This window comes from Tarenaya hassleriana, unplaced genomic scaffold (genome assembly GCF_000463585.1).
Source record: "Tarenaya hassleriana unplaced genomic scaffold, ASM46358v1 Cleome5, whole genome shotgun sequence".
Taxonomy (NCBI): domain Eukaryota; kingdom Viridiplantae; phylum Streptophyta; class Magnoliopsida; order Brassicales; family Cleomaceae; genus Tarenaya; species Tarenaya hassleriana.
In genome coordinates this window covers 3,193,162-3,216,517 of record NW_010967707.1, presented here as the reverse complement: position 1 = coordinate 3,216,517, position 23,356 = coordinate 3,193,162, and the positions used below count along the sequence as shown (strand labels likewise).

Here is a 23,356-nt window from a genome sequence, read left to right as displayed (position 1 = left end):
CTGCTGAGTTTTGACTTCTGCATTTCAGTTGCAAATTTATCTTGTTTGGGTAATTACTGTGTTGATTTAGAGAACAGGTATCAGTGATGATCTGTCTGTCTCAGTATATGCTTAAATAAAATGTCTTAGTGTGGCCATTTTGGGCTTATTTTCCTCACAAATTGTCCAGGCTTAGATGGACTATGTCCTTTGGAATCTGAGAATGAGATGTCCTTTATATACTTGTCAGCAACTAATTAAGAAGATACATTATGACAGGCAACTAGTGCTGGTGTGAAGGAACAAGAGGCAATCAATTTCTTGGAGAAGAAAATGAAAGACAATCCCACTTTTACATACAACGAGACAGTGCAGGTACCTCATGGCCCGCTCTTTTATTTATCTCGTTCTCTATTGTTCTAAATGGTATCGGTTATTCTTGACGGGTGATCACTCATTGGGTACATTTGGATGACGATATGCATAACAGTTTGTTAGTTGACCGCCTGTCATATTATATCATGGAATGGGAAAACTCAAAATGGTCTTAAAAAAAAAACAATTGTGCATTAAGAAAGTAGCTTGTAATTCCGCAACTCTGACTCTCTGTTCGTGTACTAGACTGCTATATCCGCTCTGCAATCGGTTCTTCAAGAGGACTTCAAGGCTACTGAGATTGAGGTATCGAATCCCGGCTCCTTTTTTTTTTCCTAAATCCCTTTTAGATATTTATTGTGTTTGCCCTGAAAAGAATTCATCGTTTGAGGAATTTGCAGAGGCTTTTTTGCATTTGGTTAACGGAAGCAGTGGACTTATGAAATCTTGCAGAATCATTTCCATGAAGATCATTCTAAGTAGTTCTTATCCTATACATCATGAATTCAAATCCGACCCTCGTTATTGGTTTGTAGGTGGGAGTAGTGAGAGCGGATAGTCCCGCCTTCCGAGCGTTGACAACTGAGGAGATCGATGAGCACTTGACGGCCATCAGTGAGCGAGACTGATAAGTGGCTGGCAAGTATTTCTCTCTATCAGTCTGTCTTTTTAACGTTAAACGAAAAATCTGTTATTATGGTTTGATCAGTCGTTAAAACTCGTGTTTTATTCACATTTTTCTATCTGTTATTCCACAGGGAGGATCTGCCAAACTTAATCTTTGATGAGTCCTTTTCAGTTTCTTGAATCGTTTGCTTGCTGTTTATTCGGATTCCGACAAAGCGGTCAGTAGCTCCTCTACCAATGGCTTATGTCAATCTTTCTACTGGAATGGTTCGGTTAAATTTTGGGTTAATCCTCGTCAAAGGAAATAATATATGAAATCCAAACCAAATACCCATATCCGGTCTGGTTCGATTCCGGTTACATTCATTTTTTAAATCATTTTCCAAGAGGAAATTTTGGTCTCTGCTCGGGTTTTTTGGGTTCGGTTGAAGTTTGGTTCGTTCCGTTTTCCCAAAATATATAACATACCAAATCGTAACACAAATACAATAGTACAGTAACTTGCAAATCATTACAACTGAACACTACAAACAACGTGGTGCGAGTCCTTTACTCATGCACCGGAAACCGGTTAACCCCGGTTAGCACCTGGTAGATTCACCATAGATATAATCAAGAACCGCAATGACTCCGAAAATGAAAGCTTTATCAACCCCCGGTTTGATAATGACGTGGTAAAAATCTCCACTCGCCTTCAGTTCTTTTACTTCCTCAGAAACTCCAATCTGCAAAGACGAACCGGTTTATAGAGGGGCAACCCGGTTTTAACTCCAATAAAGGGTATCCCACAGAAATTTTACCTGAGCGATGGTGTTCCCAGCGGAATCGATGATGCTGCAAGATCGGTCGGGGAAATAGCCTCGGATCTCGAAGAAGCAGTTGTCGGTTGAACAGGGCTCAATCGAGATCCGGATTGAACCAGTTTTGGGGAAGCAAGAGGTTTTGGGATCTCTCAAAGTGAAAACCGGTTTTTGGTAGCCTTGGAAGTTGTAGGAATAGCCTCTCCATTTGTTATGAATGCTCAGAGCCTGCACTATCCCTCCCTTTGAAAAGACCAGCCAAGAAAAGATCATTAAGAATATCTATACACATAGGGTGGATTTAGAATATCTATACATTACATACCCATATATATATATATTCAATTGAATAATTGGTCCATAATTATTTGAAGTAAAAATGGTATGTATTGCATAAGAAAGAAGGCACCTTTCTCTGAATGAGAAGCAACTCATCTCCATCGCCGTCTCTTAGAACCAACTCTCCTCTCGCACCGAGAACTCCGCAGCCATCGATTCTGAATACGACGTTTTGTTTACAGTCGGTGACTACAAATCCTCCGCCGTTGACTGCATGCGGCCGCCGCCGTACCAGCATCCCCGCCTCCGCCGCCGAGCAATACAACTTACTCACTACAGGCTTCATTATTACCATTTTGCCACTACTACTCTTCTTGAAATTATTGTACTTCGTTTCCATATAATAAACCCAAAAGGTGTGTGTGTTTGTATATATCTTTTAGTTGTCAAAGTATTTTTTTTTATACTGTAGAACAAAATGGAAGTATTGTTCGCTGCCACATGATGTGTTTATATAGACACACACACACAAACATATATATATATATAATATATATATATATGGCCGCTTTTCTAATTATTGGTAGATGTCAAGAAGAAGATCAAAGGAACAAGAAATGTCCAAAGTCATAACATAGGCCGTTCTTTCAAAAGTTTTGGCTTCGTTTGACTCTTTTGCACAACGACTAAATATATATATATATATATATATATCAGAAAAGGATATCTCATAATCGAATCGCACAAATCGAATAATATATTATCATATATGTGTCAAATATATAAAAGGCACACGCAAACAAATTATAGAATTGATAAATATTTAATTTTAAACTTTTCTACAGCGTATATATATCTATTATAATGTTGCGGGAAGAATATGCGAGTTAAAGTCATATATGCAAACTCGTGTGGGAGATCAATTACTTGTACAAAGATAGGATTGTTTTGTAACGCATTTTTTAATTTCATGTTTTATCTCCTCATCGAAGGAACGGAATCCAATCTAATGTCGATTGGATATAATTTTTCTAAAATAAAATTAACTGGACCCGAATATCGAAACTAAATCCAATATAAGAATAACCAAAATATTAATAAAAATAAAAATAACTATTTTCTCTTTACACGACATTGAACACTCTTTAGGACCAAATACGTAAAAAGTAAGAATATTGGGAAAATTGCAGAAGTCAATTTCAAACCCTAAGAGAAAACAAATTGTAGAATGACCTTTACCTTTCACTTATGATTTGTTCTAAAATTAAGTTTTTGTGGTTTACGTGTTGCATTTTAAATAGTGATGGATATTACAGGGCGATTCCTTTTTTTTTTTTACTTGAATTTCGAATTTTAAAATATTATATTCATTTATTTTATTTTTTTCCATTCACGTTCTAATGAATGTGATTCGTAAATGATAATTGCGCAAATCGTACGGACTAAAACTAAACAAAAAACTTGAAGTAGCGATGGAAGACACTGCTTTAAAACTTCCCAGAAAGGTTCGAAAGCTTACAATAAACGTTGCGGATTAAGTGTTTGCTTACTTACTTGTTCGCTACTATTACATTAGAGTATCTGGAAAAATCCCAAAGCCAATATCAGATTCTCTTTCTGACAGAAACAAGTGTTCTGTTCTTGTACCTTCTCCAAACTTCTTGGAACCCTTCAAACCGAACCGAACCGAACTAGACACCGACAACTTCTTAACAAGGGCTCTCCTACCGAAGATGAATACTGCAGATTGGTTAGTTATATAACCGAACATCACAGAACGGAAGCCCAGAGGGATAAACAAACTGACCAAACACAAACGATGGGGAAAGTGTGTTTCCTCCTCACAACCGTGTCCAGGAGAACACGACAGGACTCCTCACTGAATGCTCTGAGTTGCTCCAAGTGATTGATCCGAACTCAGAACTCGTGGCCAAACTCATTCCCCTCTTGGCCGAGAACGTGACCGTATACCTTTTCTTCTCGCCCACTGCCCCGAAAACAAGCCTCGTGGGTTTAACCGTTACCGCAACACTAGCCGGCCCATCAACCGCCACCTTGTAAATCGAACCGGGCGTACCAACATTGGTCAGTTCCCTCGTGTACCGAGCGACCCTTTTGTCCCCAAATAAAACCGAGAAACTCGGGTAGTTCAGCTGACCAGGGTCAGAGAATTTCCTCGAGCAGTTGACGCTTGGTCTTTTGACGATCGCCTGTATGTGATCGACGGTGTAATCCAATGAACACAAGAATCTTATGTATTCCTCGGTCGAGATGTCATAAACCAGACCTGGAGACATTGCCTTCTGAGGGTCCACATGACCCGAACCGTGAGTCCACGGGTTCGAGAGGCTGTTATCAGCGGCATCGCGAAGAGGCAAGTTGGTATTGTCGACATTGTAGGCGGTGGTCATGAGTGCTGACTTGATGGCGCTAGGGCTCCATTCAGGGTGCGCAGCTTTCAGAAGAGCGGCTAAGCCACTGATGTGAGGGCATGACATAGATGTGCCTTCATTGAAATACGCAACAAAATGTATTAGCGGATCTCAGAACAGAGATTCCCATGTTTGGCAACTTGTATAGCTAAATTCGTGAATTCTAGGATGAGGATAGTGAAAAGAGTTTCAAATCTACAAGTTTACATTAGGTACAATTACTATGGACAGATTTGATCAGACCCTTTTCATGTCCTAAAACTTGGAAACCTAAAATTCGAGAGATTCTACATTTAATAGTTTCAAATCTGCCAACTTTGCATTAAATATAACTATAACGAAGACATTCAATGAGACCCTTTTCATGTGTTTGATTAAAAACATAGAAATCATATGAAAATCTCGCTGACTTCATGAGAACAAGTAAACCCAGAACTTAAATTATGTGTTGGGTAGGTTAAATGGAAGGAACAGATAAAAAACGGCAAGAATTCTGACCATTGAGAGTGTACCTGACATGATGTTGAATTGAGTCCTCCTCGGGTCCTTCTCGAGACCGGTGGGACCAACGGCCTCCGACCAGCCAGCCAAGATGTTGACTCCAGGACCGATTACGTCAGGCTTCAAGATCTGTGGCGTTACTGTGTTTGGTCCTCTCGAGCTGAACGCCGCCACAACCGGCGACGGTCGAACTCCTAGAACCGTCCCACGGAAAACCAGAACCGCCGTCGGATTCTTGTCGGACTTCACGTACTCCCTTATCAGATCTCCGGTCTTCCTCCCGACCGCCATTGCTGGCAACATATGGCTGTCGGCGACGAGCTCTTCACCACTCGCCGCCGTATTCGCCAGTATCATTCCGGCTCCTCCGGCGTCTCTCACGACGGCTCCTTTCTCCACACGAGCGTTCACTCCCCTGTCGCAGACCACGATCTTGCCGCGTACGATGGCCGGGTCAAGCGATCCAGGGAGACACAGATTGCTAGAGCTGCTGTTACCTTTGTTGTAGACCAGAGCCAAGGGTTTAGTCCCCATGCCTTCGCCGCTGTAGAGGGAGACGCCGGTGAATCTGTCTCCGTTACCCAAGGCCGCGTAAGCCGGGAAATCCCGGTCTAGGGTTCCGGCACCGACGGTCATTATCCACGGTGCGACGTTAGCGATGGAGGCCTTGGTGGGTCCGCTGTTCCCGGCGGAGCAAGAGACAAAGATACCCTTTTCCATGGCGGAAAAAGCTCCAATGGCGATGGTGTCTCTGTAGTACGGAGCGGATCCGCCGCCGAGGGAGAGGGAGAGGACGTCGACGCCGTCGAGGATTGCGCGGTCCATTCCGGCGAGGATGTCGGATCCGAAGCACCCAGTGCTCCAGCACACCTTATACGTCGCCACGCGCGCCCGAGTCGCCATCCCACGCGCCGTCCCGGTGGCGTACCCTAAGAAGCTCGCGTTCCTCACTGCGGATCCGGCAGCGGTGGAGGAGGTGTGGGTTCCATGACCATCTACGTCACGTGGTGATACAGATTCGCGTTTGTTGGAGAATCCGCCTCCGGAAGCCATTTGAAACCCTTTGGAGAAGCTCCGAGCTCCGATTAATTTCTTGTTACACAATTTCGGATCGAAATCAGGACCAGATTCACACTCCCCTCGCCACTTTTCCGGGATCTCCGGCATGCCCGTGTCGTCAAAACCCCCCCCCCGCCGCCGTATTCGCCAGTATCATTCCGGCTCCTCCGGCGTCTCTCACGACGGCTCCTTTCTCCACACGAGCGTTCACTCCCCTGTCGCAGACCACGATCTTGCCGCGTACGATGGCCGGGTCAAGCGATCCAGGGAGACACAGATTGCTAGAGCTGCTGTTACCTTTGTTGTAGACCAGAGCCAAGGGTTTAGTCCCCATGCCTTCGCCGCTGTAGAGGGAGACGCCGGTGAATCTGTCTCCGTTACCCAAGGCCGCGTAAGCCGGGAAATCCCGGTCTAGGGTTCCGGCACCGACGGTCATTATCCACGGTGCGACGTTAGCGATGGAGGCCTTGGTGGGTCCGCTGTTCCCGGCGGAGCAAGAGACAAAGATACCCTTTTCCATGGCGGAAAAAGCTCCAATGGCGATGGTGTCTCTGTAGTACGGAGCGGATCCGCCGCCGAGGGAGAGGGAGAGGACGTCGACGCCGTCGAGGATTGCGCGGTCCATTCCGGCGAGGATGTCGGATCCGAAGCACCCAGTGCTCCAGCACACCTTATACGTCGCCACGCGCGCCCGAGTCGCCATCCCACGCGCCGTCCCGGTGGCGTACCCTAAGAAGCTCGCGTTCCTCACTGCGGATCCGGCAGCGGTGGAGGAGGTGTGGGTTCCATGACCATCTACGTCACGTGGTGATACAGATTCGCGTTTGTTGGAGAATCCGCCTCCGGAAGCCATTTGAAACCCTTTGGAGAAGCTCCGAGCTCCGATTAATTTCTTGTTACACAATTTCGGATCGAAATCAGGACCAGATTCACACTCCCCTCGCCACTTTTCCGGGATCTCCGGCATGCCCGTGTCGTCAAAACTCCTAGATTCAGGCCATACCCCGGTATCCAGAACCCCAATGACAACGCCATTAGATGCCTGGTCGAGATCATGGGCACTGTATCCAACCCACGACCCGAACTCAGGGTTCAGACCCAGAAACTCGGGAGTCCGAGTCGTGTGAAGCGAATACACAGTCTCTTCGAACACATCGAGAACCGGGTCTGATCGACGGAGGGCCTCGGCCTCATCCGGGTTGAGAACGGCGGCGAAGCCATGGAAGGCAGAGGTGTAAGTGTAGAGAAGAGAATATTCGCCACTGTCGGAGGAAGAAGAGAGAGACTGGAGATGGGAAGAGTACCAGTCATGGTGAGTGGAGAAAGACTCGGGCTTCGCGTGGTGATTCATGCGGACGATGTAAGTCCGTCTACTGGCTCCGGCGGCCTCCACGATAACCTCCGCCACCGCCGTATGGAGGAGGAGAAGAGCGGCGAAGCAGAGAGCGACGGTGAAGGAACCCATGACGGCGAATGTACGAGAGAGTGATGGGAGAAAAACGGACGAAGTAGAGAAGGGAAGAGACGAAGAGTGTGTGGGGCATTTAAATTCGAAATATGCGCCACGTTCGGGTCGCGTTTCGGTTTTATTTACGGAAATGCCACCGCTTTTCCCGTTTTTTCTTTGTATAAATAAAATCATAAAAACTAATTTGCAAATTTCAAACAGGATTGAAAAAGAATGAACCAACTTTCTGAAAATTACATATAAAAATCAAATCTCATGGAAATTTTTATAACCAAATAGTTAATATTTGAAAATGTAGTTTTCCATGAGGCAAACAATTATTTTTATTGTAATATTTATGTATCTCTTTTTATTATTATTTTTCTGTTATTCCCTTTACCACCATTACCGTTCCAAAAGAAACAATCTTTATTTGTCAAAGACGTAGCTTTCAAAACCATATTGGTTCATTTTCAGAAACAGTCATTTTGAGATTTTGTATTTTTTAGGTAAAGAAAAATGTTGTTGCGTTTTTTATCTCAAAACCATCTTTTTCAATGTAAAAAATTGAAGAATTGGCTATTATTATTATTATTTTGTGTGGTACTCCCTCTTTCAAAATATTTGTAGTTTTAGGTTATTTTCTATTTTTCAAAATATTTATCCTTCTACGTTTTTAAAATATTTTTTTATAATAGTTTTCAAATTTATCCTTATTAAATTTTAATAAATTATTAATAATAATATTATTTTTATTATTAAATAAGGATATATACGATTTTTTTTAAAAAAAATATTAAATAATTTAAAACAACATTTATTTTGAATAAGATAATTTGTTTGAAAATTGAAAAGAAGACGAAGAGGAGGGAAGAGAGAGAGTGACACAACAACAGCTGGGAGACACGCCTCTCTCTCTCTCTCTCTTTCTTCGCCCACCTCTTTATCGATTCTCTCAACCTTATTTTGTTCCTTTTCTCCATCTATTTTCTCTTTTTATTTTATAATTAACTTAAAATAGATAATGTTCGTTCCATACTATAAATTTTAATTTAATAATATATTATCATAACTTATAAAATCCAAAATATTCACCCATCTCATTTCATAACTATAAAAATTATTCTCTCTAGATTTGGTATTATAAGACGAAATCGAGAGTGGAGAGAGATTTTCGAAATGTGGATAAAAAACATAAAATAGTAAAAACTCTGGAATAGTGATAGTTTTAATTAATTTTTTATTATCCATTATCAAAGTCGGTCAAAATTAACAATTTTGATTTTTTAAATACATATAAAAGTGAAGGGCAAAAGTGGTAATTCATCAACAAAATCGTAATATCGAGACAATTCCTTCCCATCGTCGGAAAACACGAAAGCCTCCCAATAAGATATTTCGGGTCGGAACACATGATATATTATTATATTATTTCGAATTTGTTTAAATGATTTTGGGTTCGATTTTTATTTTTAAAAATTATAACGTTGATAATAATATTTGTTTTTATACTTCATATTTAATTTTATTTTAATAAAACTATAACATTTAAATCGAAATATGAACACAATAGGATTATTCGGTATACAGCCTCGAAAATCGAAATCACAAACCTCAAAACCAAGTGTGTGACCTTAGTGCTTAAGAAAACTAGCTTCTCTCAAAAGTACATGTGTCATACACAAACTCATTTTTTAAAAGTTTAAATTTTAAAAATCCATAAATTTCTTTTAATATAAACATTAATTATTTAAATTTATTGTATAAATCTATAATTTTTAAAATATTACGAAATTCCCACCTAAGATTTTCTTTTATACAACTGTACTCGGAAATGTCCGTAATATTCATGTCTCCATGTAAACGTACAATATACGTATATATATATGATTTTATTTTGTTTTGGTTGGACTGAATATTTAGGGTTGCGGTCTCGTTATTATTATGCTTTAAGAATTAGCTTTTAAAAATATATATACACGTCATTATTCTTATGTCGGTCGCAAAAGGGTTTGATTAAAAAATGTTTTTATAAATATTTATTCTTTATTTTATGTTAATTTTGGATTGTAATATTTTGGTGTATTCTATTTCTACGTACGTGTCTTTGTTCGTTTCGAGAGCGGAGAAGAAGGCGCCTATCAAGCCCTAATATAATAATTAAACCACCTCCCCTTCATCCATCATTCTTCATCATTTCATTCCCCAATCAACCAAAAAATAAAGACACCAACGCGTGCTCTGATAATCTTTTTGTTTCTTATTCGATAAATTGGAATATATATTTTAAGTTAAATACATATAGGCGTTAAAGATCAATCATGTTTCGTGGTAGTTATCAAATAGATTAATTTATAAATGCATGTAAGGTGGGTCCAAAGACGTGAATTATATAAAAAGGGTCCTAAATGGAATGCCATGATTCACGGAAAGAGGCCCATTTAGCGCATAACTAACTAATTCATCGTTTTAATAATGCCCATTAGGGTAAGGCTTATCTTGTATATATACACACATGATATCCCTTTATATGTAACATTACATAGTGCGGCTTAATAGCCCCAACAAAAGGCACTTTTGAGGGGAGAGTGGGTTCCTACTAATAATTACACAAATATATAGGGAAGTGTATATAGATGATAAATGCATTACAACCTGGAGATTTTCCACTACCATTCATATCTAATTCCACTTCAATGTTTATTCTTATCATTTTTGTTTGAAAAGAAATTTCCACCTTTTTTTTATAAATCATTATATATCAAAATTTAAAATTTATATAAAGTGAAGAAACTGGAATTAATTCATATATATATATATATATGCAAATTAAAATATTTGCATTGCATTGATTTCTAAACGTAGCATCTTTCTGAAATTAGTGACAGTAGATTTTTAATTCAAATAAAATCCATTGTTGCTCGATTGTAAAATTGTAATATCTAAATTAAAAAATCAAATTGAAATCCATTGTTTTAAAACGATTGAAACCTAGAGTTATTTAGGATTTTAGAAGTTTTTTTTTCTAGTTTTAAAAATACAAACATAAAAGAAATCCATGATTTTTCCACAATATTTTCGTGAAATTAATAATACTCTTGAACATCATCACCAGTTGAACTTTTAAAAATTCGACTGAAATCCCACGGATTTAAATTCTATTAAAACTACTAATCCAACATCACATTCAATCAATATCACAGTTTCCCCATTCCAGAACTGTTTCCTCGCTCCATAACTTTGCCTCCCATATTTCACTTTGCCTAATGAGACTATTTGTCGTCGTCATCGTCGTTATTATTATTATTTGGATCGCTCTTGGATAAACCCTAAACCCTAAATTCTAATACTAAATCCAACTCTAAACCCTATACACAGATTCAAAGAGATGTTAGAGTGGGATCAATCATGTTCATATTCTCTGTTCGTTTCATTGCAGGACTCTAGTTTCGTTTTGTGACAAAGCCCCCGAGAGTGTAACTTCGTCAAAACATAGTTCACGTCCCACTTGTTTTAACAATGTTATTTTTGCTGCAGATCTTAGTGTTCCAAACCACACCCATACATTCCATTTCCATTGCCCTAAAAACTGCAAGACAGACTCAGACATGCCTGCTTACCTTTTTACGTCGTCTCGAATTCACAGTCCCCAATTATCATCACCCAGATTTGAATGCCGATTTATACTCATCATGCCAATCCAGATCCCTGGATAGATGTAATCAATACTTGAATTAGGTAGTTCACGCACCTTGCTAACCGCACAATGATTTGTTCATAAGAGCAAAGAAATTTGAGAAATGAGTTTAAAGCTAACGGGTCATTGTGACAGGACCAAATGATCCATACCTTCTTTGTGGTTTGGGTGACTAATGCCCGTACTTCTGAAACTCCCACTCACTGTTATCTGTAACAAAAGGGCAACATGGCAAACATAACCAGAAAGTATCCATTTTGTGCAAACGAGGAATCCAACAGAAAATGGAGAAGGTAAAACGTACCCAAGGGGCAAACTTGACGGGTCTTGAGCCAACGGCTAATGCAGTGAAAATGAAAAGCATGGTTGCAAACCCCTGTATATATGAAAATAGATGGAATCATTAGCACTGTAAAGACCATGTTAAGCAAAGGGGAGAAAGTAAAATTGAACCTAGCAAGGAGAAAAACAAAATGATCATAGCAATATGAATGACTGTAGTATGACTGTACGAGGATTCTTTAGTCCTTGAGAAGGCAATGATAATAACAGCAATAACCATAGCAACAAACAGATGCCGTGCTCTCGTATCTTTTAATTAGGAAAGAGGCAACACATGACAAAGGAGAAATCATGTCATTGTCAGAAGAATTAAAAACACATTCGCTCATCACTGAGCGAATTTTTTGACATGGAAACTTTTTTTAATCAAAAGCATCACTAAACTAGGAAGTAGGAACAATCACCTAGTGATGAGACCAAGAAGTTCACACAGCTTCAAAAACAAACATAAAAACACAGAGCTGAGCATGAAATTAGATCCCGAAAATACATAAACTAATGTCTTCAGCAATCATCTTATTGCCAGGTTAAACTCGACAAAGCGTGCTCGAACTCGACCAAAACAAACGATTACTAGAATCAACATACTACTTTACTCGTGGTGAATTTAGCAACCTCTCAAACCATGTAAACTGAATTCATTGGAAAGACATTTGGAAGAAAGTCAAGGCAAAGAAGATAACTAATGGAAAAATCCCAAGACGGATGACAACCCCGGAACCTAGCTTCCATCATTAGCAAGTTATCCAAATTGCCACATTTTGAATAATCTTACCCCAAGCAACAGTACACTCTTCACTCGTCGCGCTTGCCTGATTCGCCTGGCACTCGATGCCTGATCAGAACAACAACACGACGCGAAAATTCTCAATCCCTAGCCTCCAAAAATCAATCAAATAAAATCAGAACAACAGATTGTAAAAAATACGAAGGGAAATCACAAACTCACATAGATCCATGATATGATTCCTGCAGATCGCACAGTTATCCACGACGATATCTGCACAAATCAAGCCCCGATTTCACATCACCCACCGTTTAAACCATATCACATGACGGGAAACGAAACCAAAACCATCGAAGCGTGCGATAAGAGATTTAGGGTTTCGGGTGAAACGTACCCCAGGCCCAGAGGGCGACGGCGTTCCACTTCTTGATCTCGAATCTTTTGGGTTTCTTGGTTGAAGAAGACGGCAAGGAAGCGGAGGCAGTATTTGAGTCTTCTCCGGCGGGTACCATCGGGACATCAGAATCCATCGTCGCCATTTCTGCCGTCGCGTAGTTCTCGCAGAGGAAACACAATCCCTACAAATATATTTTCGGTGTGTTGGTCTTTCTGTCTCCGGCTTTACGCACGTGTTAACCGGTTTAAATTGGTTTTTGTTTGTTCCGGTTTACTTTGGTTTAGCTTAGATCTTTACGTAAATGATTTTCGGAAAAAGTCGAATATTAATAAATTGTTTAAGATTTACATTTGTGGAACATGAGATCTAATGCTGATGCTTTCGAGTTTCGAGTGATTGTATTATGGATTGATAATGCTCATAGCCCATCATCTTAGTGGGTTGGACCCAGTCTGGCCCGACCCGACCCGGCCTGATTCATAGTCTCTTCGTGTAACCAAAAAACAAATTCAGAGCACTGGTGACACCTCGATCTCATCGAATCACTTCGTACAAATCACTTCCCCAAGCACTTAATTCCTGTTGTCTCTATCTGGCTCTCCAAGTTGGCTCTCTCCGTCTTCTACAGGTCTCTCTCTGTGACTGTGTTTGTTTGATGAATGAGCGTACTGTCGCTAATGTTATCTTGGTTCGTTGATCTTCTCGGTGTAATCGATGTTTAATGGGGAAAATGCTCATGGGTTCGCTGATTTTCGCATTGTAATCGATGTCTGATAGGAAAATGCAGATGGGTTTCGTGATTTTATGAAGGTTCTCTTTCTCTTTCGTGATTGCATTTCTTCCTTTGATGTTCTGCAAATGTTGTAGGGTTCCTTTTCTCTGTTTGGGTTTCCCGTTTCAAATGTGTTAGGTTTGGGTTTATCTGAGTCTGGAATTTGTTTTGATTCTATTATCGTGATGAGAAAATGCAACATGGATTGTATATTGGGTCGATCTGTTGAAACTTATCATGGAATGTTCGTCAAAGTTCCATTATTTATTTATATTTAATAGACTTCTCGCAATGTTGTGGTTTTGGATATTCCCTTTTCGCCAGTCCAACACTTTTTTACTTCTTGCTGTAAAACCAGGAAAGTTCTGGCAATGGCGGCTACAGTAGCTTCAAGCATGCAAATTGCCGCAACAAGGCCATGCCTTTCGGCTTCCCCTAAAGTTCTTATGGCCGGAACCAACAGTTTTGGTTTTAATCCTAAAGCTGCATCATGGGATAGACTTACTAGTGCTTGCCATTTATCGAACCTTGCACCTTTGAAAAAGCAGAGTCTTGCAGCAACTCTGGGGAAACCCGTTACCTTTGTCACAAAGGCTATGTCTGAGTCCAATGAAACTAAAGCTTCCTCTGGGTTGCCGATTGATCTGACAGGTTAGTATCTCTGCAGTTTTGTCATTTAAATTTCCTGTTTTGCGCGGTTATCGGTTCCCTACTAGCTATTTTATAAACGGGTGGAAAACGTTTGTTCATCTAAGCATAATTTCTGGCCAGAAACTTTTCGATTGGTTTGACTGAAGGGAAATCATGCAGGCAAAAGGGCTTTCATTGCTGGTATAGCTGATGATAATGGATATGGTTGGGCCATAGCAAAGTCTCTTGCTGCTGCTGGAGCTGAGATATTAGTTGGAACATGGGTTCCTGTAAGTAAATTATATTCATTGAGTTTCTTTCTCTTGATCCTTTCTTATTCTATCTGCTTATATTATTTTCTCTCTCGATTGTTATACTAATAACCTTTGAGCCACCAATTAGGCCCTTAACATTTTCGAGACAAGTTTGAGACGTGGAAAATTTGATCAGTCACGCGTGTAAGGCCTCACAGTTTGTTTAAGTTGTTTTCTCTTACTTTGGTACAGTCATACATTAATCTTTTGTTTTGGCACATTTGGTAAAGAGCCTTAATTTTATGTGAGGGGTGCTTGCTCATGATTATTCTTATCTGGTAGCCTTGTTCGTGATCCTTCTTTTCTCCAGGTTGCCTAATGGGTCATTGATGGAAATCAAGAAGGTTTATCCTTTAGATGCTGTGTTTGATAACCCTGATGATGTGCCTGAAGATGTAAGCTACAATTGTAATGCTTTATGATAGCTGAATTTGAGAACAGTTTGTATTTCGATAACTTCTCATGTTCCCATTTTGACTATTAATTTGTCCAGATCAAAACGAATAAGCGGTATGCAGGATCAGCAAACTGGACAGTACAGGTATAGACATGCATTCTGAAACTCATTGCTGCAAGTTTTTACAAGTTCGAGAATCTGAATGGACTGAAATCCTAGTATCAGATCCTTAGACAGGAATGGTCTTGTAGACTACATATGAAAATCATGTCATTTTGTCCGAGTTCTGTAGCTAGGAAGTTTCTTTTTGTCACCAGCCATTTTACCCATTAAAGACTGCACATTTTTGTCGTGTTTTCCAGGAAGCTGCTGAATGTGTGAAACAAGATTTTGGAAGTATAGACATTCTTGTGCATTCCCTCGCAAACGGGCCAGAGGTAGAGAATTCTCAACTAATATTTTTACGAAATTTTGCTAAAAGTAAATTTGCTTGAGAATCCTAACGGGTAAACTTATGTCTCCAGGTTAGCAAACCTCTTCTAGAGACCTCGAGGAAAGGGTATCTTGCTGCTTTGTCTGCTTCGAGTTACTCCTTTGTCTCCCTGCTTAAGCATTTTCTGCCTATAATGAACCCAGGCATGTAACAGTCCCCTACCGAACTCGCTTTCCTTATTTCTCTTTTTCCTTTTGTAACGTGTTTATTCTTCCTTTTTTTCACTTCTTGAATGCGGTTTTCGGATTGTGGTACAGGAGGAGCTTCTGTATCTCTTACCTACATTGCCTCTGAAAGGATTATTCCCGGGTATGTTTATAATGTGGCCTTACCACTTCTTTGGGTGGTTTGATAAATACAACTTCGTCTTATTGTTTGCACTTATGGGCTTGATTTTTTTTTTTTACGTTTCATTTAGATTAAGCATTATATATAGATATAGATATATATGTCTGCATATGTGTATTCAGGCTGAGGTTCTCTTGGTAATAGTGACTTTAAGATCGTCCTTTTAGGCGAAGGACAGTTGAAATAATACACAGCCTGTTGACCCTCGATGAAATGAATGCCATAGTTTTCATAGGACATTTCCATATGCAACAATGAACATGCATTCAGGAAATGTACATGCAGTTTTGTTCCTCACTCTGTTACTATTTCCTCCCATGCAGGTACGGTGGTGGTATGAGTTCTGCAAAGGCCGCCTTAGAGAGCGATACCCGAGTGAGTTCAATTTCGTTTCCCGCCATTTTCATCCTCTCTTCAATGTTTTACGGAGATTGCCAATGCTATTTATTTATCTGATGATCCAAATTATGTCTTAAACAAAGGTTCTCGCCTTTGAGGCTGGAAGGAAACACAATATTCGGGTCAACACCATCTCGGCCGGTATATCATCTTTTACTGTTTAACTTTCGAACCCAGCTCTAAAAAGGTTCAGCTTTGATGATGATAATGATGGTGTGAGAATTCGGGTTTCAGGTCCATTGGGAAGCAGAGCAGCGAAAGCAATCGGGTTCATAGACACCATGATCGAGTACTCCTACGCCAATGCACCTATTCAGAAAACCCTTACCGCAGGTTTTTTTCCTTCCATCGTTCTTTACGTTTCTTCTTTTCTCGTCCGTCCTTAGAGTTTTACGAGCTGAGCATTTTCACTTTAACGATGAATGCAGATGAAGTGGGAAATGCTGCAGCTTTCTTAGCATCCCCCCTGGCTTCTGCCATTACAGGTGCAACCATCTACGTCGATAATGGCTTGAACGCCATGGGCGTCGCGATGGATAGCCCGGTTTTCAAAGATCTCAACATCCCGAAAGCCGAGAACTGAGCTCGGTTATTACAAATCTTTCGAGTTAGGTTGGGTTTGGGATCTTCATTTTGTTTCCTTTTCTTCTCTATAGAGGACTTAAGGGCTTGCCTGCCGTTGATGGCTGGCTCCTCAGGAACTTTAGATTTTTGTTGCCAAGTCATTGGATGGTGAAAGACCTATTTATCGTTTCTATGATGGAGAGCCTCTGTTGAAGATCTTCGAAATTGCATTTGCAGAAAATAGCCCAACACATTACAATTGCACTTCACAAGAACATGCACTTGAACTTGAAGTAAAAGATTTTGCACAATTCCCTCAGCAAAACCACAGAACTTTCACGACAGATTTGAACATAGAAACATGTCTTAAAAAAAAGGGAACAGAAACATGATGTCAGAGCTTTGGGACAAAACCCATTGGCAACTCACAAGGGACTTACATGAGCCGTCTCGTCCAAGAAGAGGCAACCGAACATTAAATTGAAGAAATCTCGGCCTTTGATGATTCCTTCTCCTCCGCCTATGGCTTCCATATCGTATTTGCAAGCTCTCATGCAGTCAGGACAGTAAGTTACCTGCCGAGTTAGGTTGCCCATCAATGAACAGAACTAAACCATTCCGGGAAAGTTTTCTGTTCCTATGAGCACGAAGAGACGATTTTTTTTCAGGAGACAAACCTCTAAAATCTTCGGCTCGAAAGAACTGTCAAGCATTACATCTACGCCATACATGGCCCGAGAATTGGGAGAATGCATCTCGGGATGTACGAAAGCAGCCGCCTCAAATACTGCCCGTATCATTTTCCTTACTTTCTCGTGGATATCCGGCCATTTTACTACAATAGAGAGGAACTATATGGTCAGTACAAAGGGCAGACACATTTCATATGCAAAAGATTTGGAGGATAGAAACCCGAACAGAGTACTTACCGTTATGTTCTTGTTCAAAATCTCTCACGAATTCTGCTGTAGGCTTGTGATTTAATCTCCGACCATAGTTCTACAGAACAAAAGAAATGGACAGGCATTAAGGGAAACATAAGTAATATAGGATTAGATCACGGTTGGAAAATTTGCTCAAAGTACAATACCATGACAGTAAAGTGCGTCTCGTATTCAAAGAAGCTGTGTTTCTCCAGTGAATAGGGGTTGTTAGACAATCGAACCTGAAACCAAACAAGGTTAGCCATAAACCAGTTGCCAAACAGAATGAATCAATACGTGCCTCGGCTACTGAGAAGGATAATGAAACCGACCCAGAAGACATCTGCCAGGAAAATCTCCAACGGATCAATACTCCGTAGCAGAACAATGTATCGCATATCAAATTTCTTCTTCTCGAACAAAGCAGGAAGCTCAATGTACTTCTGGCAGATCTTAGGGCCGGTTTCCATCATACGGATAATAGCAGACAAGTTATCAGTTATGCTTGTGTCAATTGTCCGTGCCATATTCCACGGTTTTAAGATCCACAAATTGTTCAGCCCATCTCGTTTCCGTACAGAATAATCCCCGATGAACTGAGACAACTGTGTTTCGAGATTATAAGTAGGCTGCAGCCATTTTGGCAGTCCATGTGCCTGGATATGCAGAAACATGGAAAAGCTAATTCAGCTAATTGTTAGGAGAAATATGAGATCTTGATGGACTGAGAGCAATAATTATAAAAGGACATCCTCACTGTATATAATATGGTGAATTTTACCTTTTGAATGGTCTCTGCAAGATGATGCTTCATAACCAGGCAAGCCTCAAATGGAAACTGATTTATGTATTGGCTATCCGTTATGCCCACCGCCTTTTTCGTCTCTTCATCCACCTGCATACTTGTCCATATAATGTCTGCATCCTTCGGTTCATTTGCTGCAAGCAGACAGAGATAACACTTAAAAAAGACGAAGATATGATATAAATTACATCCTTTCCTTTTTTAGAATTCATTTCGATTGCAGAATTTGAAGGGAACTTAAACTATTACATATGCATCCAATCCAAATAGGATCCTGCAGAATGTACATGCTCATGAAAAGCTATTAAATGCAATATATAAGAAAATGAGAAAATAAACCAAAAATACATACTGATAACGAATTCAGGACGAGTCAAGAATTCTTCAACTTGAGGTACATCAGTGTATACCCGCAAAGGAGACCCGTCATTGTTGTGTATGCTTCGGGTAACTGGAGGCTTCACCGGGAGAGTCTGGAAAGATTGTGACTGCAGTTTCTGTTGGTATTTCTCAAACTCCTAAAACATCAACGTGTATAAAACATTTAGATAGAAATTGTAGCAAGAAACAAGAAAAGTAAGACCAGTAAAAATTGGAGAAATCGAGGCATTACATGAATGAAATAGTTCTTAGGAGTATGAAACCAAGCTGTAAGTCTGGCGGACCGTTGTTTGTCTTCCCCAATACCCGATAGGAAATCACGAGTGCATTCATCATCTTTATGTGTATTTCTGATAGGCCACAATAGTGAATAGCTGGACGAACAAAAACCAAAACCGAGCATATACATATGTCAGGAACAAGAAATCAAAGCTGTGGAAGATAGTTGCATAGATTAGACATCAGCCCTGATCAAGCATTGACATGAATCCATATTATGGAGATGTAAACTTCAAGACTACATCATCACATAAAATTAGACATCTAGATTTACAACGAAAAAAACGAAATACAGGTTTTCATGTGGAGCTGTTGCCATGAGAGAAAAAGGGATACCTCACAGCAGATTCTAGGTTTCCGTTAGGCATGAAAAGGAAAGGAGCCACTCTGAAATTGGGTTCGTCACTATGCATCAGAGCTGAACCTAGTTCATCCATTACATACCTGCAGAAAAACTCCATGAGATATCACAGCCACTCAAATCCATCAAAAGGCACACTCATCTTACTACATTTATACCATTACCCACAACACTGATTTTACATGTCCCAGAAATATACAATATCATTAAATAGGAATTCATTGGATTTTTTGTTATTTAGAGGGAAAAATGAATGGAAGTCTTTAAACAGTAATTCTTGCATTCTGAAAAAGCAACCAAGAACACACGGCATACCACAAGGAGGTTTCGTCTATCTTCTCCTCATCTGCAAGACGATAAGTCAATACATATAGCCACATCACATTGAGAACACGATCAGCAAGACTATCCTCAGGATTCCACTCAGGAAGACGAGGTTGGAGCATTGAGTCAACAACATGCTTCTCATTTTCCAAGATTTTAGCTGTATCAACACCATTTAGGAGAGACAGCTTTGGAAGAGATTCAAGAATATCTATGGCACTGGTTCCAAGAGGTCCAGGTATGTCAACCTGCAGGCACAGATATATTTTAGGGAATATCATTTGTTAAAAGATAATTTGCATCAGAATACAAAAGGGTAGCTTTGACATTTACCTCTAAAGAAGACAATGCAGGGAAATGCTTCAAAACTTCAAACAGTTCTCCAACTGAATTCTCTTCCAATGGATTTCCACGAATATTTAGATGAGACAGTAACGGCAATTCATGTGGAGTGAATGCCTGCAGAAAGAAGAAACAAATGCAAGAAAAACAAGGAACTAAATCAAATAAAATATGAAAAGCTGCAAAGAGATTTATATTCCAACATTATAAAAGATAAGCTCTACTCTACAATAGTTGTACTCTACATGAATTTCCTCTGAAAGAGAGAGAGGGGTACACTGGTGGTAATGAATAAGAGCGAGAATAGCAACCTTATTGACCAGATTGTGAATAGACCGGTTTGAAAGGTCAAGTGAGGTGACATCACACAAGGGTTGATCCTGCTGACCACAACCAGGGGTATCCTTCCCAAAGACATCTGCACAGAAACCAAGTGCCCACAACCCATAATTAGGAGTGAAGCTCGAGTTGCAGATTTCCAGCTCCGGACAGCCTTGCAATATTGCATCAGCCATCTGACTGTCACTGAAAGCATATAAATATATGAGAAAATGATCCATTAGGGTAACCCCACCAGCCTCGAGCTTTTCTCATCAACATCCTTACCTCATCTGAAGAACAGGATTGTCATTCAGCCACAGAGCCTTTAGATGCTTAAATTTTGTAACTTCTTGTACAGCCGCTTCCACACTCTCGATTTTGTTCCCCAAAAGACTAAACGCCACTAAATCCTATCAACAAAGAGACAGTAAAACGCTAACAAAGCTTCATAAACTCCCTATTACACAAAAGATGTATATTTTATACTGAGTCATAGCTGGGAGTCAAGCATGGAATATACAAATATGGAAGCATAGTAATATCAGAATATAAACATTCACTACCCAAGGTAAATTAAGGTCCAACATCAGCAGGGCAATATAAAAACCAGAAAAATCCAAAGGCATGCCTGAAATTTACTGGCCAAATTTAGAGACACCAATGTGTCATCATCTATGCCAAGACCTTCCAGCTCCAACCATTTAACAGACTCGTATCCTTTCTCCGCTGCATAAAGAATTTCATTCTCGAGTATCTGATCAATTCCGAGTTTCTCCTCACCAACCGTTTCTTCAACATTATCCTCGAAATCAGTGTCCACACACATTAAGGAAGCCATCCTCTCAGCTAAACCCGGAACTTCCTGAAGCTGAAATAACAAAAATGAATAGCCGGATGATTCATATCCATAGAAAGAACATAATGTAGAAGAAACATACGAAAATAAATACCCTCACAAAAATCCGAAATTTACCAAGATTAATATTCGCACATACCACTTAGGCAACAATCCTAGTTCATGTTTTCAACTTTTCTACCTCCACAGTTCTGGAATACACTGGCATGTGGTATGAAACTAGTTCCCAAAAAGCCTTTTACTTTTTTCCAACTGAAAATGCTAGAATTACACATACATTGATGCCATACCACTTGGTAATTAGTATTTGGATATATCATCATTAACACTTCTGAGTTCCGACATAGATGATCAATTTGAAGAATATGGTCTTAAACCGACAGAAACAACTTGACTTCCGAACCAGTTGTAGAAATGTCATACAGATGACAAACTATTACTGAACCCACCAAAGCACTGCAATGAAACGACTAAAAACCCATTTTCTCACCAAAATCACAGAAAAGAAAGATTCAGACGAGCAACCTCTACGGGTAAGATCGACATTAAAAGACCCACCTGCTTGTAGGCATCGGGAAGGCGAAAAGTCCAGGCGTGGTCGACGAGGAAGACGTCGGAATCTTTGGGCATGGAATCTGAAGTGAGGACAAGCCTTCGTTGCCTACCGTCCTCACAGAGCTCGATCTGAAAGTTAGCTCCGCCGTCGAACGTCTCCGACGAGAGCTTCTCGAAGAGCCGACCGTAGAGCTTCTCCGGCAAACCCGACGCCGTCAACAATACGCCGTGTACCTTCACGAAATCTTCCAAGCTCTCGATTTTCGCCATTCTCGGACAAAAAGTTTTCGTTTTTTTTTTTTGGTGATGAAGTCCGCGGTGTCTTACGATCAGGGTTTTGGGAACTCGGGGGATTGAGGTTTTAGGCATTTTCCTACACGTTGCTTCTTCGAGGTTCCAGGCCTCTCGAACCGGTTTGGTTCTTTATCATCTCTCACCCGAGTTCCATGAACCGGTTTGGTCATAGATATTTGTTGATTAAACAATTAGGTATCAAAATATGATTGCATAAAAGTTTATGTATCAAAATGTAGGATATAAGAAAGATATTATTAAGCGTATTACTGAAAAATAAATTAAATATTTTTTTTGATAAAAAAATAAATTAAATATTAAGATTTAAAAATAAACAAAAACACAAAAAATAGAGGTAACTCGGTTTAATGGGTTCAGACCGGAACCGGGAAGATCTCCGTCACTTGAAAGAAGCCACAAATTCTTTTTTTGATAATATGTGATTGCCAGGGTTCGAACTCTGGGTGTAGAAGCCACAAATTCTTGTGAACCCCTTTCGATTGGGTTTTTTTCTAAAATGCACTAGTTGGAGCACATGTATTTCAGGTGTACACCTGAAAAACATAACGATTTAACAAAAGTCTGGTTTGCCCTTAATGAAAATGGAAAAGACCAAATAACCTTGAATAAGTAACCGTGTGAGACAAGTCGCACGTGTAGGAATTAAAATCCCGTGAAAAAGTAAAAAAAGAGATAAATTCAGAAGAAAAAGGGAAATTAAGGCATTTTTACTATAGTTATTTACACAGAACTTAAAAAAATCGAGAAATCGCCGAGAGAGAGAAAGAAAACGCCGAGAGAGAGAGAGAGTTGCGAAATCGGTGAGGGGGAAATCCAAATCGAAAACCCAAGTGTGATTACCTCTGAAACGACGAGAATGCAAGGAGCTTCGTCGAGTGGAACCGTTGTTTCAACACGGTCGAGGTCAGCCGCCGGAAGAACCCAGACGCAGTCCAAACGACGAGAATGCAAGGAGCTTCGTCGAGTGGAACCGTTGTTTCAACACGGTCGAGGTCAGCCGCCGGAAGAACCCAGACGCAGTCCCAGTCGGTGGCGGAGGGGGAGACATCAACAGGCTCGGAATCTTCCCGTGAAAGAGAAGTAAGAATTTTGAATTTGAGTTTGGATTTGAAGTTGAATTTGTGTAGGAATTAGGTTTGGGTTGTAATTTGTTGATCTTATGGTTGATATTGCAGATGTTACCGTTCGAATGTATTCCTAAGCTTCGATCTGGCGGATGGTATAGTGAAGTGAAGTTGGAAGGTAATGTGCAAGCAACCTGTCCACGGATGTGCAGAAGATGTTTTATCCCGAAAAGAAAATATGAGATAAAACA

The 23,356-nt window shown here is 40.2% G+C and overlaps 6 protein-coding genes across 11 annotated transcripts in view; 2 read left to right on the top strand and 4 right to left on the bottom strand.

Annotated features, from left to right (window-relative positions):
- LOC104826597 (proteasome subunit alpha type-6-B-like) overlaps positions 1-1,324 on the top strand; it is a 3,748-nt gene extending 2,424 nt beyond the window's left edge. For both annotated transcript variants that reach the window (XM_010559371.1, XM_010559370.2), the window contains 4 exons: positions 259-354; positions 601-660; positions 891-993; positions 1,113-1,324. In XM_010559371.1, the coding sequence (XP_010557673.1) occupies positions 259-354; positions 601-660; positions 891-983 (249 nt within the window). In that variant the 3' untranslated portion in view covers positions 984-993; positions 1,113-1,324. The remainder of the gene's footprint in view (positions 1-258; positions 355-600; positions 661-890; positions 994-1,112) is intronic.
- A 97-nt stretch (positions 1,325-1,421) lies between these two features.
- Positions 1,422-2,555, bottom strand: LOC104826598 (protein LURP-one-related 6-like). The gene is made up of 3 exons (XM_010559372.1): positions 2,191-2,555; positions 1,782-2,024; positions 1,422-1,706 (listed from the first exon to the last, which is right to left on the bottom strand). Exons 1-3 carry the CDS (start codon positions 2,458-2,460, stop codon positions 1,563-1,565), a joined length of 657 nt encoding a protein of 218 aa, XP_010557674.1. The 5' UTR covers positions 2,461-2,555; the 3' UTR covers positions 1,422-1,562.
- A 966-nt stretch (positions 2,556-3,521) lies between these two features.
- Positions 3,522-7,569, bottom strand: LOC104826594 (subtilisin-like protease SBT1.8). 4 transcript variants are annotated; one of them, XM_010559368.1, is made up of 4 exons: positions 6,977-7,569; positions 5,005-6,117; positions 3,868-4,566; positions 3,522-3,800 (listed from the first exon to the last, which is right to left on the bottom strand). In XM_010559368.1, the coding sequence occupies exons 1-3, from the start codon at positions 7,515-7,517 to the stop codon at positions 3,902-3,904; spliced, it is 2,319 nt and encodes a 772-aa protein (XP_010557670.1). In that variant the 5' UTR covers positions 7,518-7,569; the 3' UTR covers positions 3,522-3,800; positions 3,868-3,901. The 4 variants fall into 4 exon arrangements, with proteins under 4 accessions (XP_010557670.1, XP_010557669.1, XP_010557671.1 ...); XM_010559367.2 differs by having other exon boundaries at positions 3,522-3,784; XM_010559369.1 differs by having other exon boundaries at positions 3,522-4,566; positions 5,005-5,863; positions 6,723-7,569.
- Positions 7,570-10,896: 3,327 nt separating this feature from the next.
- On the bottom strand, positions 10,897-12,858 carry LOC104826593 (RING-box protein 1a-like). Its single transcript, XM_010559365.2, has 6 exons — positions 12,660-12,858; positions 12,488-12,538; positions 12,314-12,373; positions 11,501-11,572; positions 11,349-11,406; positions 10,897-11,207 (listed from the first exon to the last, which is right to left on the bottom strand). The coding sequence occupies exons 1-5, from the start codon at positions 12,802-12,804 to the stop codon at positions 11,369-11,371; spliced, it is 366 nt and encodes a 121-aa protein (XP_010557667.1). The 5' UTR covers positions 12,805-12,858; the 3' UTR covers positions 10,897-11,207; positions 11,349-11,368.
- Positions 12,859-13,171: 313 nt separating this feature from the next.
- LOC104826592 (enoyl-[acyl-carrier-protein] reductase [NADH], chloroplastic-like) lies at positions 13,172-16,793 on the top strand. Of its 2 annotated transcripts, none has more exons than XM_010559363.1 (13): positions 13,172-13,290; positions 13,793-14,085; positions 14,245-14,354; positions 14,467-14,522; positions 14,689-14,773; positions 14,872-14,919; positions 15,138-15,212; positions 15,300-15,411; positions 15,526-15,577; positions 15,940-15,991; positions 16,099-16,156; positions 16,250-16,348; positions 16,444-16,793. In XM_010559363.1, exons 2-13 carry the CDS (start codon positions 13,806-13,808, stop codon positions 16,596-16,598), a joined length of 1,182 nt encoding a protein of 393 aa, XP_010557665.1. In that variant the 5' UTR covers positions 13,172-13,290; positions 13,793-13,805; the 3' UTR covers positions 16,599-16,793. The 2 variants fall into 2 exon arrangements, with proteins under 2 accessions (XP_010557665.1, XP_010557666.1); XM_010559364.2 differs by lacking the exon at positions 13,172-13,290 and adding an exon at positions 13,336-13,472.
- Positions 16,794-16,844: 51 nt separating this feature from the next.
- Positions 16,845-22,080, bottom strand: LOC104826591 (tubulin--tyrosine ligase-like protein 12). The gene is made up of 15 exons (XM_010559361.1): positions 21,730-22,080; positions 20,944-21,183; positions 20,601-20,725; positions 20,306-20,519; positions 19,986-20,111; positions 19,644-19,900; positions 19,304-19,411; positions 18,921-19,062; positions 18,660-18,825; positions 18,284-18,441; positions 17,835-18,158; positions 17,670-17,744; positions 17,509-17,578; positions 17,257-17,414; positions 16,845-17,154 (listed from the first exon to the last, which is right to left on the bottom strand). The coding sequence occupies exons 1-15, from the start codon at positions 21,994-21,996 to the stop codon at positions 17,005-17,007; spliced, it is 2,580 nt and encodes an 859-aa protein (XP_010557663.1). The 5' UTR covers positions 21,997-22,080; the 3' UTR covers positions 16,845-17,004.
- Positions 22,081-23,356: the final 1,276 nt, after the last annotated feature.

Excerpts from the sequence above, each read along its gene's own strand:
- LOC104826598 (XM_010559372.1), bottom strand. The coding sequence starts at position 2,460 with ATGGAAACGAAGTACAATAATTTCAAGAAGAGTAGTAGTGGCAAAATG. Across the intron at positions 2,025-2,190 it reads TGCTTCTCATTCAGAGAAAG|GGAGGGATAGTGCAGGCTCT; the intron begins GTGCCTTCTTTC and ends GTCTTTTCAAAG. Across the intron at positions 1,707-1,781 it reads CTGGGAACACCATCGCTCAG|ATTGGAGTTTCTGAGGAAGT; the intron begins GTAAAATTTCTG and ends TCGTCTTTGCAG.
- LOC104826591 (XM_010559361.1), bottom strand. The coding sequence starts at position 21,996 with ATGGCGAAAATCGAGAGCTTGGAAGATTTCGTGAAGGTACACGGCGTA. Across the intron at positions 20,112-20,305 it reads TTCACAATCTGGTCAATAAG|GCATTCACTCCACATGAATT; the intron begins GTTGCTATTCTC and ends TTCTTTCTGCAG. Across the intron at positions 17,579-17,669 it reads AGACGCACTTTACTGTCATG|AACTATGGTCGGAGATTAAA; the intron begins GTATTGTACTTT and ends TTTGTTCTGTAG.
- LOC104826592 (XM_010559363.1), top strand. The coding sequence starts at position 13,806 with ATGGCGGCTACAGTAGCTTCAAGCATGCAAATTGCCGCAACAAGGCCA. Across the intron at positions 14,774-14,871 it reads CTGATGATGTGCCTGAAGAT|ATCAAAACGAATAAGCGGTA; the intron begins GTAAGCTACAAT and ends TAATTTGTCCAG. Across the intron at positions 15,578-15,939 it reads TCTGAAAGGATTATTCCCGG|GTACGGTGGTGGTATGAGTT; the intron begins GTATGTTTATAA and ends CCTCCCATGCAG.
- LOC104826594 (XM_010559369.1), bottom strand. The coding sequence starts at position 7,517 with ATGGGTTCCTTCACCGTCGCTCTCTGCTTCGCCGCTCTTCTCCTCCTC. Across the intron at positions 5,864-6,722 it reads CGCGCGTGGCGACGTATAAG|GTGTGCTGGAGCACTGGGTG; the intron begins GTGTGCTGGAGC and ends GCGACGTATAAG. Across the intron at positions 4,567-5,004 it reads TCAATTCAACATCATGTCAG|GCACATCTATGTCATGCCCT; the intron begins GTACACTCTCAA and ends ATTTCAATGAAG.
- LOC104826593 (XM_010559365.2), bottom strand. The coding sequence starts at position 12,804 with ATGGCGACGATGGATTCTGATGTCCCGATGGTACCCGCCGGAGAAGAC. Across the intron at positions 12,374-12,487 it reads GAATCATATCATGGATCTAT|GCATCGAGTGCCAGGCGAAT; the intron begins GTGAGTTTGTGA and ends TGTTCTGATCAG. Across the intron at positions 11,573-12,313 it reads AGAGTGTACTGTTGCTTGGG|GGGTTTGCAACCATGCTTTT; the intron begins GTAAGATTATTC and ends TCATATATACAG.